Below are 17,559 nucleotides of genomic sequence, written 5' to 3'. Positions count from 1 at the left end.
ACAAAATCATACATTAAGGGATAACACATGTCCTAGTTAGGTTTCTGTTGCTGTGGTAAATTGTGACCAAAAGCAACTTGAAGGGGAAAGAGTTGCTTCGAGTCCATCATGAAGGGAGGTCAGGGCAGGAACTCAATCAGAACTGGAGACAGGAGCTGAAGTGGAGGCCATGAACGATGACTGCTTACTGGCTTACCTCCATGTCTTGCTCGGCTTGCTTTATTATAGCACCCAGGACCACCACAGTGAGCTGGGCCCTTTCATCAGTAATTATCAAGAAAATGCCCCCACAGTCTTGCCTACAAGTCAGTCTGATGGAGCTATTTCTCAGCTGATGTTCCCTTCTCAGAGATGACTCTAACTTATGTCAAATTGACCAGAGAGCTAACCAGCACAAAGGTTTGTTTTTGGCTTTCAGTTCTACTGTGCAGTTCTTAGGTGTGAACTCTGTAGACAATAACCATGTCTAAGTGTCAGCAGGTTAGACTCACCTTCTAGGGCAACAGTGTCCGGGACTCCCAGTGTTCATCACTTGTTTTTAACTGAAGGTTACACATTTGGCATTTTGGTCTCTGCAACCTGGGATGGGTTTCCAGTAAATCTGCGGAGAATTTTTTTTTTTTTTTTTTTTTTTTTGTCCTTTCCACTCTATAGAACATGTTGTCCTCATGAGTGTCTGGACCTTGTTCTCATATTCACATTTGAAGGGGCAAGATACTCTGGGGCTTTAGCCTGTCCATGCCAGCCACCCCTGCTCAGTGACCAGGTAGTATTTTCTAAGTTAGGAGTAGCCCACCCCATGGTGATTAAGGTTAAGTTCTTGCCTAGACAGCCTGTGCTATTGTACCAGTGTCTCCACGTGATCTACCCTGGCCTTAGCCATGCCTGTGGTGTAGGCATCTGGGGCTCCCAGCCCCTGTCCTGGCTGCCACATACACATTGTCCCATTCTTCACACATGAACACCACTTCTTAACTGAAAATGCCATTGCTTGTTCATTAGACTCAATTGGAAGTACTAGCTGTATCCCCAGAGGACCAGAAGTCATGTCCCTTACTGCACAGAGCACATGCTGAGGATGCAGGTTCTAGAAAGGGTTCTCTGTGCAAGTGTACACTAGGTATACAGATTCTTTTTTTTTTTTTTTTTTTTTTTTTTTTTTTTGGTTTTTCGAGACAGGGTTTCTCTATGTAGCTTTGCGCCTTTCCTGGAACTCACTTGGTAGCCCAGGCTGGCCTCGAACTCACAGAGATCCGCCTGGCTCTGCCTCCCGAGTGCTGGGATTAAAGGCGTGCGCCACCAACGCCCGGCCGGTATACAAATTCTTGAGAGGCTCCTGTGTGTGTGACCCAAGCAGCCTCTGGTGTTGCTTAGAGGAGGGGCTACAGCTGAGCCTATCACAGCTACACATGGGAGCTATTGGCACAGAGTAGCGTTGGCACCAGGGCACCACCACACTGGGGAACCCAGCCCCACATGGCTGTCTACTCCTGATTGGGAACGTGTGGCCACACTGCCAGATTCAACGGTGCTTTCAAAAGGAAGTGACAAGCTCTGCTTCCATGATGTTTCTTGGTTTCTTTGAACCCACAGAGCAACCAAAGCCTGTGGATCCGGAGAGCAGTGAATCCATGTGGGGCCTTTGACCTTAAACTATAGATTTGGGGGCCAGATAATGCAGGGACAAGGAGATGGAGCCATGGCCATAGACAAGTAGGTCCCAGCGCACCTCATCTGAGGAAAGTCCTGCTATTGGATGCTCCGTGTCAGTGGGGCTCCTGGGACCCTGGTGATGGTTGCATATCTGCCTTGTAGACCCCATGTTCCCAGCCCCAGCTCAGGGGAGGACTGGTGTGGATGCTTGAATGAATCCTCATCCATCCCTTTAGGCTGGAAATAGAAAACAACATGAAACAGTACTCAAACTGGGTTGAGTGTCTTTTTTGGTATCTGCTTTAAGAAACTTGTAGGTATATCTGCATGGCTCCCAAGCAGGCTCTGTGCCACTGAGCTGTTGAACTCAGCATAAGCACTCTGCTGTGCTCCCATTGCAGCAGAGACTAAAAACAGAGTCCTGTCCTGTGGTTTGAATGGATGTCTAAATCACCATAAGTTTAGACAGGTGGGTATCTTGAGTTCAAGGCCAGCCTGGTATATAGAATAAGTTCCAGGACACCCAGAATGGTTACACAGAGAAACCCTGTCTCCAAAAAAAAAAAAGGAAAAGAGAGAGAGAGAGAGAGAGAGAGAGAGAGAGAGAGAGAGAGAGAGAGAGAGAAAGGAGGGAGGAAGGGAGGGAGGGAGGGAGGGAGGGAGGGAGGGAGGGAGGGAGGGAGGAAGGAAAGAAAGAAAGAAAGAAAGAAAGAAAGAAAGAAAGAAAGAAAGAAAGAAAGAAAGAAAGAAAGAAAGAAAGAAAGAAAGAAAGATAGATCACCATAAGTCTAGAAGAACTTGCTAGATGTCCTAGGCCTGGGGGCCACAGGGATTGGCTCCTGTGTATGTCCAATAGCCTAACCCTCGCTGTACTGGGTCCCTGTCCCCAGGTGTTCTCTTGCCGGAGCAACATGAACAAGCATCTGCTGACCCACGGTGACAAGAAGTACACCTGCGAGATCTGTGGGCGCAAGTTCTTCCGAGTGGACGTGCTCAGGGACCATATCCACGTCCACTTCAAGGTACAGGTCTCCCACAGGTGACACTCAGTGACCTGGCACACCCAGTGTCTGTGTTAGTTTTTATGCTCTGACAAAACACATAGATGAGGCATTCACCAACAACAGACTCTATTTCACAGTTCTGGAGCTGGAAGTTAAGATGAAGGTGCTGGAATGTTCATTGTGTTGAGGGCTTCCTCATTCACACATCACCTTCGTGCTGTGTTCTCATGTGGTGGAAGGATGGGAATGTCTTTGGGGTCTGTCTTTTAAAGGCTCTAATTCTACTCACGGTGCCCCACTGTCAGACCTCTTCATTCCCCAAGGGCTTACTCCCTCACACTGTTACCTTAGGTGAGGTTTTGGCATTCACATTGCCACCCCGGCCTTCCGTAGTTGTCATCATGGTACTGGTAGGCTCTTCATACAGACTTCCACTGTCACACCTGTTTGTCCAGCTGTAGGGCCCAGATAGAATCTCCCAGTGCGGGGCCTGACAGATTACTCTTTTCTGTACCTTTCCTAGGAGAATAGGTGTAAGGAGGGTGGCACTCTGCTGCCTTCCTGCCTTTAGGGAAAAGAAGAGCTGTGCAGTAGCCCCAGGGCAGAGAAAACTGGGTGTGAGGACAGATGGAAGAAGCACCTGAGTCAAAGGCCCAGTCCGGAGCAGTGCTGCAGCAGCCTGGGATATCCTCCAGGACTCTCCTGGGCATAGGTGGGATTTTGCTAGGCAGGTAGCATAATGACCCTGAGAGCTGGTAAGTGCCAGGACCACAGGATGGCAAGCCCAGTGCCATCCAAAGGGACATAGATATAGCTCACTAGGCAAACAACTGATTCCCCGAAAGTACTGACCAGAGATCCAGCGTACTGCATTAAAGGCTGGGTTTGTGGTTGTTCTGCAGGACATTGCACTAATGGATGACCACCAGCGGGAAGAGTTCATCGGCAAGATTGGGATCTCCTCAGAGGAGAACGATGACAACTCTGATGAGAGTGCAGACTCCGAGCCTCACAAATACAGCTGCAAGAGGTGCCAGGTACTCAGCACCCCACCTGTAAGCACAGCGGCAGGGGAGGGGATTGGGACCATGGAGCTGTGGGGAACCTACAGCACTGTTTGTCCATTTCCTCCACTAAAGAAGGTTGTCCCATATCACTTGAGCTTAGGGATGTTTACCGTGGGCTCTCACACCCATCAGAACCCGCTTGTGGCTTGGTGTGCACATAAGCAGACTGCTGACTGGGGTGGGGTTTGTGTCCTGGCAACTGGCCTAAGTAGCTTCACTAGCCTCAGACTGGTATGCCTTGCCCCATCCAACCTGAAGCTGGTCCATGCTTCACAAGGCAGGGTGCATGCTCTCAGGAAGGACAGTTGATTTCCAAGCAGCTCATGACCTGAGTTTCCAGAAGCCTGTCCTGTAAGTGGCAAGCTTCTGTACCATAGTCATCGCCCCCCACCCCACCCCATGCACAACTGACCATGCCAATTGTGTCTGGCCAATCCAAGTCTAACAAAGTTGCCCAGAGATGGCAGTGAGTCAGCAGCCTCCACCCCTGTGTGCTTATAGCTCACCTTTGGCCGTGGGAAGGAATACCTGAAGCACATCATGGAGGTGCACAAGGAGAAGGGTCATGGCTGCAGCATCTGCCACCGGCGCTTTGCACTCAAGGCCACCTACCATGCCCACATGGTCATCCACCGAGAGAACCTGCCTGATCCCAACGTGCAGAAGTAAGACTTCAAGGCTGTAAGGAAGAGAGGGACTCTGTAAAGCCATAGTGTTAGCCTAGCAATTCACAATCACTGAGTCATCGTATGCCAGATATTGGGGCACCAGCCTCCTAGGCCCCATTTTTCACCCTAATTGTTTGCCTTACAGGATTCTAAAGTGTGTTGGCTTACTTGACAAACCAGCACAGCCTTTCCTCTGTAGCTGGGTTTTGTTAATGCTGCCCCATGTCAAAGGGGTTGGTTCCTCCTAAACTCTCCTTGACTAACAATGGCATCTTCTGTGCCCTCATAGGCTCAGCCTTCAGTACATGATTCTATCTCTTATCTGGGGTCACCGTGATGACCTCATTTTACCTCAATCTGCTCTGTAAATGCCTGTCTCCACATATAGCCACATTCTGGGCTAGGACTGCAGAAGCAATGTGAGGGACAGAGTTCAGCCCATTACAGAAAAGCTGAGACACATCACATCTTCTTGCCTCACCTCCATGGACAGTGGAGCTTTTTACACATGCCCTTCACAGCTGAGCAGACCCTCAGAGTAGACAAAGGCTTCACAGTGGATGAGCCCCTCAGGTGATGAGCCCCCTGGTGGGGCTCCTGAGGTTTGTCTCTACTTTCAGGTATATTCATCCCTGTGAGATCTGTGGGCGGATCTTCAACAGCATCGGGAACTTGGAGCGCCACAAACTCATCCACACAGGTAACGTGCTCCTGCAGTGACGTATGGTGCCAACTCACCTGCCCAGCAGCAGGATTCCTGCATCACTCTCCCTGGCTCCTCACACTGCAGCCCCGTTTCTCCAGCTTTCACCCTGGCCTCCCCTGATACTTGCAGCACATCCCTTCCCATCCACCTGTGTCCACTCCAGGTTCTCAGGGCCTTCTCATGCCAGAGACTCCCGTGGAGCATGTTGAAAAGGCAGCTCACAGTGTCACTGAGCTGAGACCATTTTCTGAGATGTCTTGTGGGCTAAGGCTTTCAGGCACTGTAGCTGAAGTTTTCTCCAGTCCTGCCCAGCCCCAGTGCTGTGTATATCGCTCTGTATAAATAAAATGCTGATTGGCCAGTAGCCAGGCAGGAAGTATAGGCGGGACAAGCAGAGAAGAGAATTCTGGAAACAGGCTGAGTCAGGAGACGCTGCCAGCTGCCGCCATGAGTACCAACATGTAAGATACTGGTAAGCCACAAGCCATGTGGCAAGGTATAGATTTATAAAAATGGGTTAATTTAAGATGTAAGAACTAAATAGCTAGAAGCCTGAGCCATTAGGCCAAACAGTTTAAATAATATAAGAGTCTGTATGTTTATTTTATAAGTGGGCTGTGGGCTTGGCGGGAGCTGGAGAGAAGCTCTCCAGCTACAAGGCACTGCTGTGTTTGTTTACAGGTGTGAAAAGCCATGCCTGTGAGCAGTGTGGGAAGTCCTTTGCCAGGAAAGACATGCTGAAAGAGCACATGCGTGTGCATGACAACATCCGAGAGTACCTGTGTGCCGAGTGCGGGAAAGGTGAGTATGTACCTGGAGCCCCAGGAGGTCTCAGAGACACAGGGTATCTCTGGAGCCATGGGACATCCCAGGCCACTAGAGCATGTTCAGCCATCATCTAGCTTGCTTATGATCACTAAAATTGTAGACCTGAACCTAGACATAGTCTGTGCCCACGACAGTGGGTAGCTGCTAGGAACCATGGTTCTTCTGGGCAAAGGGGGGCCAGGGTCCTAGGCACAGGAAACCATCTTTCTCAAAATCACATCATGAATCACAAAATTATCCATAAAGACACCTCTATAGCCTACAGGAAAAGCTGGATGTTTCAAGTTCTGTTGTTTGAGACAGCATCCGTGTAGCCCAGACTGGCCTCCTGCTTGATGTGTAACCAAGGATGGCCTTGCATACAACCTCTCTCACCAAGCCTCTTCCTGCCTAGTTCTGCCTGTCTTTCCCTTCTCTTTCCACATACTATGTGGATTCTCTCATTACCTAGTCTCACTTAGAACAGAAGTCCCATGAAGCCAGAGGGCTCTGTCTAGCATACCACCTGGTGTCTAATGCCTGGCACATAAATAGTGAGATCATAGCAGTTATGGGAATGAATAAATGAGGCCATGAATAGGTGTTAGAACTACAAGGGTGAGGTTTGTACCAACTAACTTCAGTCCTTTGTAAGAAATACAGATCAAGAATAGGCCAGTTACCTAAAGAATAGTCTGCTAGGGGGTCAAGCTTTGGCTGGATCTCTCATCACCTGTGGTTTTTGTTCCTGGGTGGTGGGGGCTGTATGACATTTTTAATTGGAGGGTTGGGAGGAGGGAGAAATTAAGGTAAAATTGCTCTTCCATAGTCAGAAAGGACTGGCACTTTACCCAGCCAGGGACTGACAGACAGGAGACTCAGGGTGACACTTGTGTGCCCTCTGCTGTCTCTGACTTGACTAGCCCTGTGGCGCAACTGGGTTGCCTGAAGTCAGCTCTTCACACTGAGATAGGTGAAGGTGAGTAGTGACAAAATGGGACTGGGTGGGCTATTGTCCGGCTGAGGCCGGAGCCAGGAGTGGGCTCTGAGCCCACTGCTCCCACCCAGTGTGGCAGCACCGCTGTCTTGTCTTGCTGGGGGTGGGGTGGTCTAAGGACTGCACCCTGCCTGCACTCACCCAGCTGGGCCTTGGCTCCTAAGGATGCTTCCCCACTTTCCTCATCCTAAGTGTAGTCATGGCTTTGGATTGTTTCAATGCCTAAGATTGGCAGCAACAAGTTAAAAGTCATTAGTGGTCTGACAAGGTGGCATGAACGGTCAAGGCGCTTGCACATGGGCGTGATGACCTTAGTTTGATCCCTGTATCCTGCAAGGTGGCAAGGACTGACTCTGGAGAGTTGTCCTTTGACTTTGCATGTTACACACACACACACACACACACACACACACACACACACACACACACACACACACGAAAGAATATTTTTTTTAAAGAATGGCTTTTTCTGTTTGTTTTTGTTGTTGTTGTTGTTGTTTGAAACAGGGTTTCTTTGTGTAATTCTGGCTGTCCTGGAACTTTTTAGACCAGGCTGGCCTCAAACTCACAGAGATCCATCTGTCTCTGCCTCCTGAACACTAGGACTAAAGGCGTGTGCCACCACCGCCTGGCAAGAATGACTTTTTAAAAAAATTAATTAAATGTAGATCTGGTGTCCTCATTTTAGTTAACATTTATGTCATCAAAGAGAGACAAGAAGCCCTAGTCCTCCTGTACATCTCACTGCATCATCTTGGGTGCTGTTGTTGACACACTGCATCTTAATGTCACAGTGAATCTCTAGTGGCCTCCTGAGGTGTTAACTTTGTGGGTACTTCATCTGGTGGAGTGGGACCCTCTGAGGTGAGGCCACAGCCTATTTCTCCCAAGCCCATTCTGTGTCTATGGAAATTGTGCCCACTGGGTTCAGATGGGAGCTTCAGGGGAGTGGATTGGAACACAGATGCCCTGGGGCAGGTTTTGGGCAGTCTGGCACTCATGCTGATCTGCTTCCTGTAGGCATGAAGACCAAGCATGCACTGCGCCACCACATGAAGCTGCACAAGGGCATCAAGGAGTATGAGTGCAAAGAATGCCACCGCAAGTTTGCCCAGAAGGTCAACATGCTCAAGCACTACAAGCGGCACACAGGTGTGTCCTGTCTCTCTTCTGCCTGGTCTGCAAACCAATGGCCCTAGAGTGAGTGCTGAAGGTCTGTACAGGCACCTTTTCATGCATTTGCCAATGTTTTTGGCTGGATGCCTGGAAATCATAGCCACTTACTGGGGCACCCCATGTCTGCAAAGGATCACAAACCCATCCCACCACCAGTGTGAGATCTTTTTTTTTCACATCTCTTAAGTGGTTTGTTGTTGTTTTGGTTTGGTTTGGTTTGGTTTTAGTTTTCAAGACAGAGTTTCACTCTATAGCCCTGGCTGTCCTAGAACTCTATAGACCAGGCTGGCCTTGAACTCACAGAGATCTACCTCCCTCCTGAGTGCTAGGATTAAAGGCATGAGCCACCACTGCCCAGCATTTTCTTTCTTTCTTTCTTTTTTTCTTCACTTTTAATAATAGCTATTATAACTAGGGTGAGATGGCTCCTCATTAGAGTGTTGGTTTTCAGTTCATTGCTGGCTGATGGTAGTGAGCATTTTTCACATATATGTGTCTATTCTGATCATTTCTGGTTTTTAGCTTGCATTGCTTGTTTCTAAAGTTTTGGCTCATTATACATTGTTCGTATTAACCTTCTGTCAGATGACTGGCTGATGAGAGTCTTCTCCCATTCTGTCTGTTGTCTCTTTGCTCTGAGAGCTGTTTCCTTTGCTCTGGAGAAGTCTCATGGTTTGATGTGTAGTTTTGTTTTTGTTTCCTGGGCTTCAAGGTTCATCTCACATAGTCATTGCTCTACCAATGTCTTGAAGTGTTTCTCCTAAGTTTTCTTTTAGTTCCAAAGATATTTAATCTTTGACCCATTCTAAGTTGATTTTTGTAGAGATAAGGGTCAAGTTTGAAGCTTCTGAATGTAGACATCTAGTTTTCCTTACACCTTTGTTGAGATTCAGTTGACTGTACATGCATGACTTTATTTTAGGATCTGTTCCGTGGATGTATGTGTTTGTTTCTAATGCTAGCACCATTGTGGTTTTGTACCTGTGATTCTGGTAGTGTCTTGAAACCAGGCATGAGTACCTGCAGCTCTGTGCATTTTGTTCCAGGTCACTTCTGCTATGTCTGCCAGGCTTCCCCACAAACTTCAGGATTGCTTTTCTGGTTTTGTGAAGAAGTAATTGGTATATTGCACTGAATCTGTAAATCACTTTGTGTCAACATTTTAACAGTATTCATTCTTACAGTCCATGAATAAGGAACATCTCTCCAGTATTTGGTGTCATCAGTGGCTTTAAAATATACTTTAAGCTAGTCAGTGGTGGCACACACCTTTATTCCCAGCACTTGAGAGTAAGGGCAGGTGGATATCTGTGAGTTTGAGGACAGCCTGGTCTATAGAGTGAGTTCAAGGACAACCAGGGATACACAGAGAAACTCTGTCTCGAAAAACCAAAAAACAAACTATACTTTAATGAAAAGACTTCCTTTTAAATAAAAATGACTTGTATTTTGTAATCGAAGCTGTGGTGGCATCAGGCTTTGCAACATGATCCACAAGCTTCAGCAGCCAGTACTCTAACACTCCAGGGCTCCTAAGGCACGGGATGGACATCTTCTGTCTGTTGGAAATCCCTGTGGCAGCTCTAGGGACTAGACTCTTCTCAGGTGTTTGACCACTTTAAATTTAGTATTACCTAAAGGGATGTTCTTATGAACTTGAGGGATGTGCTCTTTCACTAGTCCCAGCATCTTGATTGTATCTTTTCCCCAATATGGACACCTTTTTTATACTAATTATTCTGGTAACCGTGTGTAGTTTATGTGGGTGCCAGGGGTCCCCACCATACTTTTTGGATCTTCGGCTTGAAAGACTTGATTTAAAAGTCTTAATTTGGTAAATTTATGATGAATCCAGTGTGTGTCAATGAGAGATTGCACATCTTTTGTCATGATCTGTTGTGTATCTGAAGACTCTGAACTACTGAGCACAGAATCCCTGTCCTGAATATGGAAATTCTTCTCTTCAGAAGCATCTGCTAAAAGTCCAACCTGAACTTCCCTACTGACTCTCAGGATTTTTTTTTTAACTGTATAAAATGACAGGCTGCATAACATTTTCCTACATGTAGATAATACATGTTTTCATGATTTCTTGCCCAGCAGATAAATATTGTTGATGTGTGTGTATATGTGTGTTTATGTGTATATATATATATACATATCTTTGTTCCCCCCACACACACCTCAGAGGCTGGCCTTGAACTCATTGTGTAACTAAGGATGACCTGGAACTTCTGAATCCTCCTGTCTCTGTGATCTGAGTGCTGGATTACAGGTGTGCACTACCACACCTGGTTTATGTAGTACACAGGGTCAGACCCAGGGCTTTATGCATGCCAGGTGAGCACTCTGCTCACTGAGCCATATCCTCAGCCTTCAGGTCTTTGTATGTGCAGTTTTGTGTGGTCGTGTGTGTGTGTGTGTGTGTGTGTGTGTGTGTGTGTGTGTGTGTGTTATGTAATTCTAATTCTTTACCAGTTCAGAAGATCTTAGTGGAGTCTTCAGGCTTTCCCACATGGAGACATGCTGTGTACAAATAGGGATGATTTGACTTCCACTCTTCCTGCATGCTTGTTTTTTGTTCCTCTCTTGCCTAACGGCCATGCTAAAACTTAAGGTGCTATCTTGACTATAAGTCTGGGAATCAACACCTTGTCTCCTTTCAGATTATAGTGGAGCTTGCTTCAGTGTCTCCCTTTTGGCACAGTGCTGGCACTGCGTTTGCCATGCATAACCTCATGATGAGGTATGATTCTTCTGCACCTGGTTTGTTAACATTTTATTTTATCAGATGCTTTTTCTCCATCTGTTTGAGATGATCATGAGATTCTGTGCTGATATTTTGGCCCTTCATTCTGTTGCTATGTCATATCACATTTGCCAATTTGCTTAGATTGAACCATCCTTGCATCCTGGGATGGATTCTGCTTGATCTTGCTCATCCTGTGGATGTGCTGGTAGATAGTGAAAACAATCCCTGGTGCTCTGTGTGACCACAGCAGCTCTGCTGTCTCTCATGGAGACATTCCCATTCTTGTCTTGGGTCCTGACTTTCTCTTGCTGTTTAATCTCTTAATGCATGTCTCAGAAGCTACCCAAGGCCTTTTGAAGCTAAGTAGGGGTATAGGTGAGTTATCCTGCTAAGAGAAACTGTTGCTGTCTCCACCCCTGGGCTCTCTTCTCTACATCTGTGTTCTTGGACCTTCCCAAATCTCTTCACTTTTAAAAATATGAAGTGTCATATAAAGGACTAAGTTTTTGAGGCCACAGTTTTCTGGGTAAATTTGGGAATAAATGCTGTTTTTGTTTTTTGGTTGTTGTTGTTGTTGTTTTCTGACAATTTACCATTCCTCTGAGGTGCTACAAATCCTGGAGCATGAGACATCCTCTATATATGTAAACTGAAAACTCACCAAGTATGTGATATCCAACATGACTTTTCCTGCAGGAATAAAAGACTTCATGTGCGAGTTGTGTGGGAAGACATTCAGCGAGAGGAACACAATGGAGACCCACAAGCTCATCCACACAGGTAACTGAGTCCCAAGGATGGTTCAGCTGTCCGAATATGCAGGAATGGGAGCACCTGCTCTGTTTCACAAACACTTGCAGAATAGGACTCTTGGTTTGAGGCAGCCCCTTGGCCTCTAAACCCCACTGTGCCTTTCCAGCATCCGTTCTTCAAGGACAAAGGTCAGTTGTTCCTGCTAGTCTTGAGCACTGGTGTCCGACTGGTCTGACCAGATGATGGCTGTCTAGAGGAGCACAGAGTATGGCAGGTGCTTGGCTTGAGAGGTGACTGAAGCGTTGATGGCTCTCTGTTGACTTACATTTCTCTTTTCTACCCCACTTGTGTGTGAGAAGTGGGCAAGCAGTGGACTTGTTCCGTGTGTGACAAGAAGTACGTCACGGAGTACATGCTGCAGAAACATGTCCAGCTCACCCATGACAAGGTGGAAGCACAGAGCTGCCAGCTATGTGGCACCAAGGTGTCCACCCGGGCCTCCATGAGCAGACACATGCGGCGCAAGCACCCTGAGGTTAGCCTGGTGGGGGCTCATTCACATCTCCCCATAGCATGCATGGCCTGGCCCCATTGTGGGCTTGGGGTGCCTACTCTGCTCTGAGACCCCTTTGTCCTCATGCAATGTGAGTTTAAGATTGAGCCCTGGTCTTATGTCTGAATTGTATCATCTTTTTTTTTCTTCCTGAGACAAGATCATGTGTAGCCCAGACTGGCCTAGAACTCACTATGTATCTGAGGATGATTTTGAACTTCTCTGAGTGCTGGGATTGCAGGCATGTACTACCACACCCAGTTTTATGTGGGGCTGATTCTTGAAGCCCTCATGCATGCTAGGCAAGCACTCAGTCAACTGAGCCCCAGCCCAGCCACCTTCTTCTCACAACAAAACTAGATTAATAAAGTTACTAGACCCCTAAGAAGAAGAGATACTTTCTGAGCATGAAAGTCACAAAAGAAGTTGTACCCAAAATATTGCTAGATCTGAGCAGGGAAGCTGTTGGGATTTCTGTGGGTTTAAAAAAAAAAAAAAGGCAACTGTAAACGAACATGTTTGTGAGCTTTATCCCCTTTAACAGATACAGACTTAGTATCAGCTGTGACAACCATTCAGTGAGAAAACCCAGTGTCTAGGGAAAGAGAATTCATGATGGAAGAAATACATATAGGTTTAAGAAACACCAGGAAGACTTCTGCTTTCCTGTGGGTCTCTGAAGTGCTGATTCGATCAGGAGACACAGTCCTCAGAGGCCCATTAGTGTTCTCTTGGCTCAAGCATGGTTCAGAAAAGGGCCCAGAATGGGCTTTTGTCTAGAGGTTCAAAGATGGAGCTCCCTGCCACCCTCATGAATAGTGTACATTTTTCCACTTTGCTTTCTTCCGCTGAGCAACAAATTTAAGGAATGTTGGGGTAAGGTCAGAGCCTTCCCCAGGCTTGCAGCTTCTCTACACCAGGTGTCTTTGGCAGATCACCTTTCTTACACCTTTCCAGTGTATCCATATCCCTCCCTGTCTGTGTCTGCTGCCTTCTGTAGGACTTAGTCACCAGTTATGAGATACGCAATGAGTGTAAGCAGCTGACTAGTGTTGCTTGCCATGGATAGGACACTGGGGCTGGTGGGAGGCCATGTGGGCTCATAGGGCAGGTCATGGAGTGAGTGTTGCTAAGGACCCTTGTGAGTGGGGCAGATAAAGGAAAGGCATGACTAGGCTCTTGCTTTGTCACAAAGCTGACATGCACATAGCTGTATGCATTAGGCTAACGGGCACAGTGTTTGGCCCACAAAAACCTCCATTGGTGGTTTCTTATCAAACAGTTACTGCTCTGTGTCTTAGCTTCCTCAGCTCCCTGTCATGACAGAAGGTACACTGATACCTCACTAGAGCACATGTCATGGAGGCCACAGAAGCAGGAAGTAGCCTCCATCTAAGGATAGGAGCCACAAGTTAGCAGACGGGTACCAGGTGTTCCCACCAGGCTAGAAAACACTGTAGAGGTTTGAGATGGGGGTCAGAGACCAGGGTTGGGGGAACCCTAGAGAACATTTCTAGAAGTAGTTTCAAAGTCAGAACGGAGGCTAGGAGTCAGAGCAGAGGTGAGTTTGTCAGCTAGCTGCTAGTTCCCTGCAGCAGTGGCCCTTGCACAGTGAGTTTAGATTCCTAGGACATAGTCAGGGCAGCCATTGGGTGGGCACAGCGACCCTACTCACTGCCCTCTGCCCCTTTCAGGTCCTTGCTGTGCGGATTGATGATCTGGACCACATCCCTGAGACCACCACCATTGATGCCTCCTCCATTGGCATTGTCCAGGTAAGCAGCACAGAGCGTACCTGCAGGGCTGGAGTGTGAGGGGAGCAGATCTCACATACCAAGTGAACCCTGAGGGAACAGACCATATATAGGAGCAGGCTCCAGACATACCATTGACTGTGCTGTACACATCAGCATAGTCTCACTGAGATTTGTTAGGCCTTCCTCCTGGAGCTTTCTAGACTATGTCTTAGTTTTGTTGTAGAATCTATGAATTCAATATTCAGATGCTGGTGTATGTGTCTTAAGAAAATAGGTAGTTTGGGGGGGCTGGAGAGGTGGCTCAATTTGTTACTCTTTCAAAGGACTGGGTTCAGTTCTCAGCAACCATATGGTGGCTCACAGCTATCTGAAACCCTAGTTCTAGGGAATCCAATACCCTCTTCTGACATCTGTGGGCACCAGGCACATACACGATGCACGTATGCGTTGCACATACATAGATGCAAGTGACATTCATACACATAAAACAGATGTAAAAAAGATTCTTAACTGATCAGTCCTAGAAATTTTTATTATGATTAAATTATCTTAAGCAAAATTAAACTTTACTATATTAGGCAAACCTAGATTTTTTTTTTCTTTTTAGACAGGGCCTCACTATGTATACTTGGCTAGCCTGGAACTCTACGTAGTCCACACTGGCCTTGAACTCACAGAGCTCCACCTGCCTCTCCCTCCCCAGTACTGGGATTATAAGTGTGCACCACCACACCAGGCCAAACCTAGCTCTTAAAGGAACTTTTACCAGTATTTTTTTTTTGAGACATGATCTCATGTAGTCCAGGTTGATCTTGAGCCTGCCATGTTGCCAAGGCTAGCCTTGAACTTCTGATCCTCCTGCCTCTACCTCTCAAATGCTAAAATCCCAGGTGTGCACCATCATACCTGGATGTACTCAATATTTTTATGACACTTTTATTTTTAATCACAAAGAGAACATCTGTACCTGAGTGCTTTGGCTTGTGCTGATGAGTGTCCCATGAGAACAGGTGGCTTATGGAATGAAAGGATAGAATCCACATCTAGCCCTTCTGTGAGCCGTTTATGTGCCTGACAATTCATAGGTGAGGGCAGGAAAGGAAGTCTCTCCATCTCCCTACTCTGACCAGCTCCTGGTAGGTTTGTGTGCCCCCAGAACCTCACAGGGGCACCGAGAGTACCACTGACAGGACAGAGAGCCCTACAGCCACCGTGCCCTGACCTCCATCTGTGTGGGCCGCAGCCCATCTTGCTGACACTCTCAGAGCTGTGTGAGGGAAAGGATAAGCCTGAACAGAGAGGGGCAGAAAATGCCTGCATAGTTTTAATCAAGAGTTCTCATCCAATGTTGTTCCTGCTGTGGATAGTGGCTAAAAGCGCTTTCCTTGAGGGAAATATTTCTCATTTAACAATGTTTCTATTTGAACACAAAGTAGCTATTTCCTGTGGCAGCTTGACGCCCTGTGGGTGTGTCTAGGCAGTGAATGATGCCCTGGCCCCCATCCAGATGTGACCCGCTGCCCTGTGGTTACTGACACCCATCTCCTCACAGCCTGCACTGGGCCTGGAGCAGGAGGGGCTGGCAGAAGGCAAGCATGGGAAGGCTGCCAAGCGCAGCCACAAGAGAAAGCAGAAGCCGGAGGAGGAGGCAGGGGCTCCAGTGCCCGAGGACACCACCTTCAGCGAGTACCCTGAAAAGGAGCCAGAGTTCACAGGCAGTGTGGGTGATGAGACAAATTCTGCTGTGCAGAGTATCCAACAGGTTGGTTGGTGCCTTTGTGTATATCAGAGGACAGCCACCTCTGCAGGGGCAGCTCCTCTGGACTTGAGTCCTGTCATTCACCCTCGCTTTCCATGTAGGCATTGTCTCACGCAAGCTGTGCCAACTGTGACCTCCAGATTACGCATGCCATTGTTAATAACAGTGTGACACTTTAGCAGTGAGAGACTGAGACATGGTTATCAATTGGGTGCCCCAAGGGGCCTGCTAAGGAACAGGACCTGGACAAGCATCAGCCACTGAGCTGGCTTCTCTCTGTGGTCTCTGCTTTGCTTATCTTATATCACTTTGCCATTTGAGACCTCACTTCTTCCGTGTGTGTGTTTCGTTTTTTGGAGATGATGATTCTGCAGTAAACCTGCTTGCATCTGTCTTGCCTTTCAGCACTAGGTTTGAGGAAGCTGCAGCCGTGGCTGCCTCCATAGCTACACAGGGTTTTCACAGGCCACAAGACAGGCAGGTCAGAGGGTGGATGAAGATAAAGGGTTGGCTTCCTGCTTTTCAGGCTTGCTTTACTCATGTGTGTGTTGTGATCTGTCTGTCTCTCCTGCTGCACCTGGCTTTACATTGGCTTTACATTGATACTGGGAATAGCATTCAGGGTCTCATGAATCAGTGGCGAGCACTTCCCCATCTCTGGACATACTTCACTCTTTTTCTGGCCAGTGACATTCATTTGATTTTCCATCTCAGCATTGCCTGTGAGAATGTCCGTATTTCCTTTCTCTTTTCTGCTGGTATAATTCTCCAAGGACACTGTGTTCTGCTTTCCCCAGTGGAGGCTTGGCTCTCACTCCTCTGCCTGAGCATGCAGTTCCAGCACAGACTGTGGCCTCCGGTAGGAGGGTGCTTGGGGAGGTTCTGCCTTTCTCCTTTTTGCAGAAATAATTCATTGTCTCTTTTCTCCATGTGACTCTTGCAGGTGGTGGTGACCCTAGGGGACCCCAGTGTGACTACTCCATCAAGCTCTGTCGGCCTGACCAACATCACCGTGACCCCCATCACCACTGCAGCTGGGACTCAGTTTACCAATCTACAGCCAGTGGCTGTTGGACACCTTACCAACCCTGAACGCCAGCTACAGCTGGATAACTCCATCCTGACTGTGACCTTTGACACTGTCAGTGGCTCCGCCATGTTGCATAACCGCCAGAATGATGTCCAGATCCACCCACAGCCAGAAGCCTCAAACCCGCAGTCCGTGGCCCACTTCATCAACCTCACTACACTGGTGAACTCCATCACGCCCCTGGGGAGCCAGCTCAGCGAGCAGCACCCGCTCACATGGCGGGCTGTGCCCCAGACGGACGTGCTGCAGCCGCCACCACAAGCTCCTGCAGCCCCACAGCAGACAGTGCAACCCCAGGTACAGAACGAACAGCAGCAGATGTACAGCTACTGATAATGCGGCTGCAGAGCTGGCTGAGCTGCAGGGAGGGCTCTGAGGCCTTGAGGTTTATTTGCTGGGTACCAAACAGGAAGAGTATACACATGGCAGGATCACTGAGGTTGGGTTAGCATTGCAAAGTTACCAGCTTAGCTGGTGCCATGGCCTTTGACAGGCAGGAGCTTAAGGCACTCCGTGGAGTGCCACCATGTGCTTCCCCAAGGTGGTGCAGTCTGGCCAGACCACAGTGTCACCCTCAGAGGTCTGTAATTGTCATGGGGCTCAGGGACACAGATAGCAGGTTCCTAGAAGCAGGTGTGATATCCCAAGAACCAGGGAGATTTGATCTGTTTTCTTTAGCACTCCAGTAACGACACTGAAACATGGCTAGCCTTCTCAGGCAGCACACAGAAGCAAACCCAGGTTTCTCCTTGCTCCTGGATTCACAAGCAGGGAGACAGAAGTCAAGTAACTCTTCCTCTGAAGTCACAGTTTGTTT

At 47.9% G+C, this 17,559-nt stretch overlaps 1 protein-coding gene across 6 annotated transcripts in view; it reads left to right on the top strand.

The window, feature by feature from the left end:
* Positions 1–17,200, top strand: part of Prdm15 (PR/SET domain 15) — an 83,955-nt gene extending 66,755 nt beyond the window's left edge. For all 6 annotated transcript variants that reach the window (XM_076549320.1, XM_076549319.1, XM_076549318.1 and 3 more), the window contains exons 14-24: positions 2,544–2,675; positions 3,560–3,694; positions 4,226–4,389; positions 5,013–5,092; positions 5,780–5,899; positions 7,923–8,054; positions 11,527–11,610; positions 11,943–12,118; positions 13,831–13,911; positions 15,446–15,655; positions 16,596–17,200. In XM_076549320.1, coding sequence (XP_076405435.1) covers positions 2,544–2,675; positions 3,560–3,694; positions 4,226–4,389; positions 5,013–5,092; positions 5,780–5,899; positions 7,923–8,054; positions 11,527–11,610; positions 11,943–12,118; positions 13,831–13,911; positions 15,446–15,655; positions 16,596–17,075 — 1,794 coding nt within the window. In that variant the 3' untranslated portion in view covers positions 17,076–17,200. The remainder of the gene's footprint in view (positions 1–2,543; positions 2,676–3,559; positions 3,695–4,225; positions 4,390–5,012; positions 5,093–5,779; positions 5,900–7,922; positions 8,055–11,526; positions 11,611–11,942; positions 12,119–13,830; positions 13,912–15,445; positions 15,656–16,595) is intronic.
* Positions 17,201–17,559: the final 359 nt, after the last annotated feature.

The sequence above is a fragment of the Peromyscus maniculatus genome, chromosome 12 (assembly GCF_049852395.1).
Source record: "Peromyscus maniculatus bairdii isolate BWxNUB_F1_BW_parent chromosome 12, HU_Pman_BW_mat_3.1, whole genome shotgun sequence".
Classification (NCBI taxonomy): domain Eukaryota; kingdom Metazoa; phylum Chordata; class Mammalia; order Rodentia; family Cricetidae; genus Peromyscus; species Peromyscus maniculatus.
The sequence above is the reverse complement of the archived record's forward strand: the minus strand, read 5'-3'. Positions and strand labels throughout refer to the sequence as shown.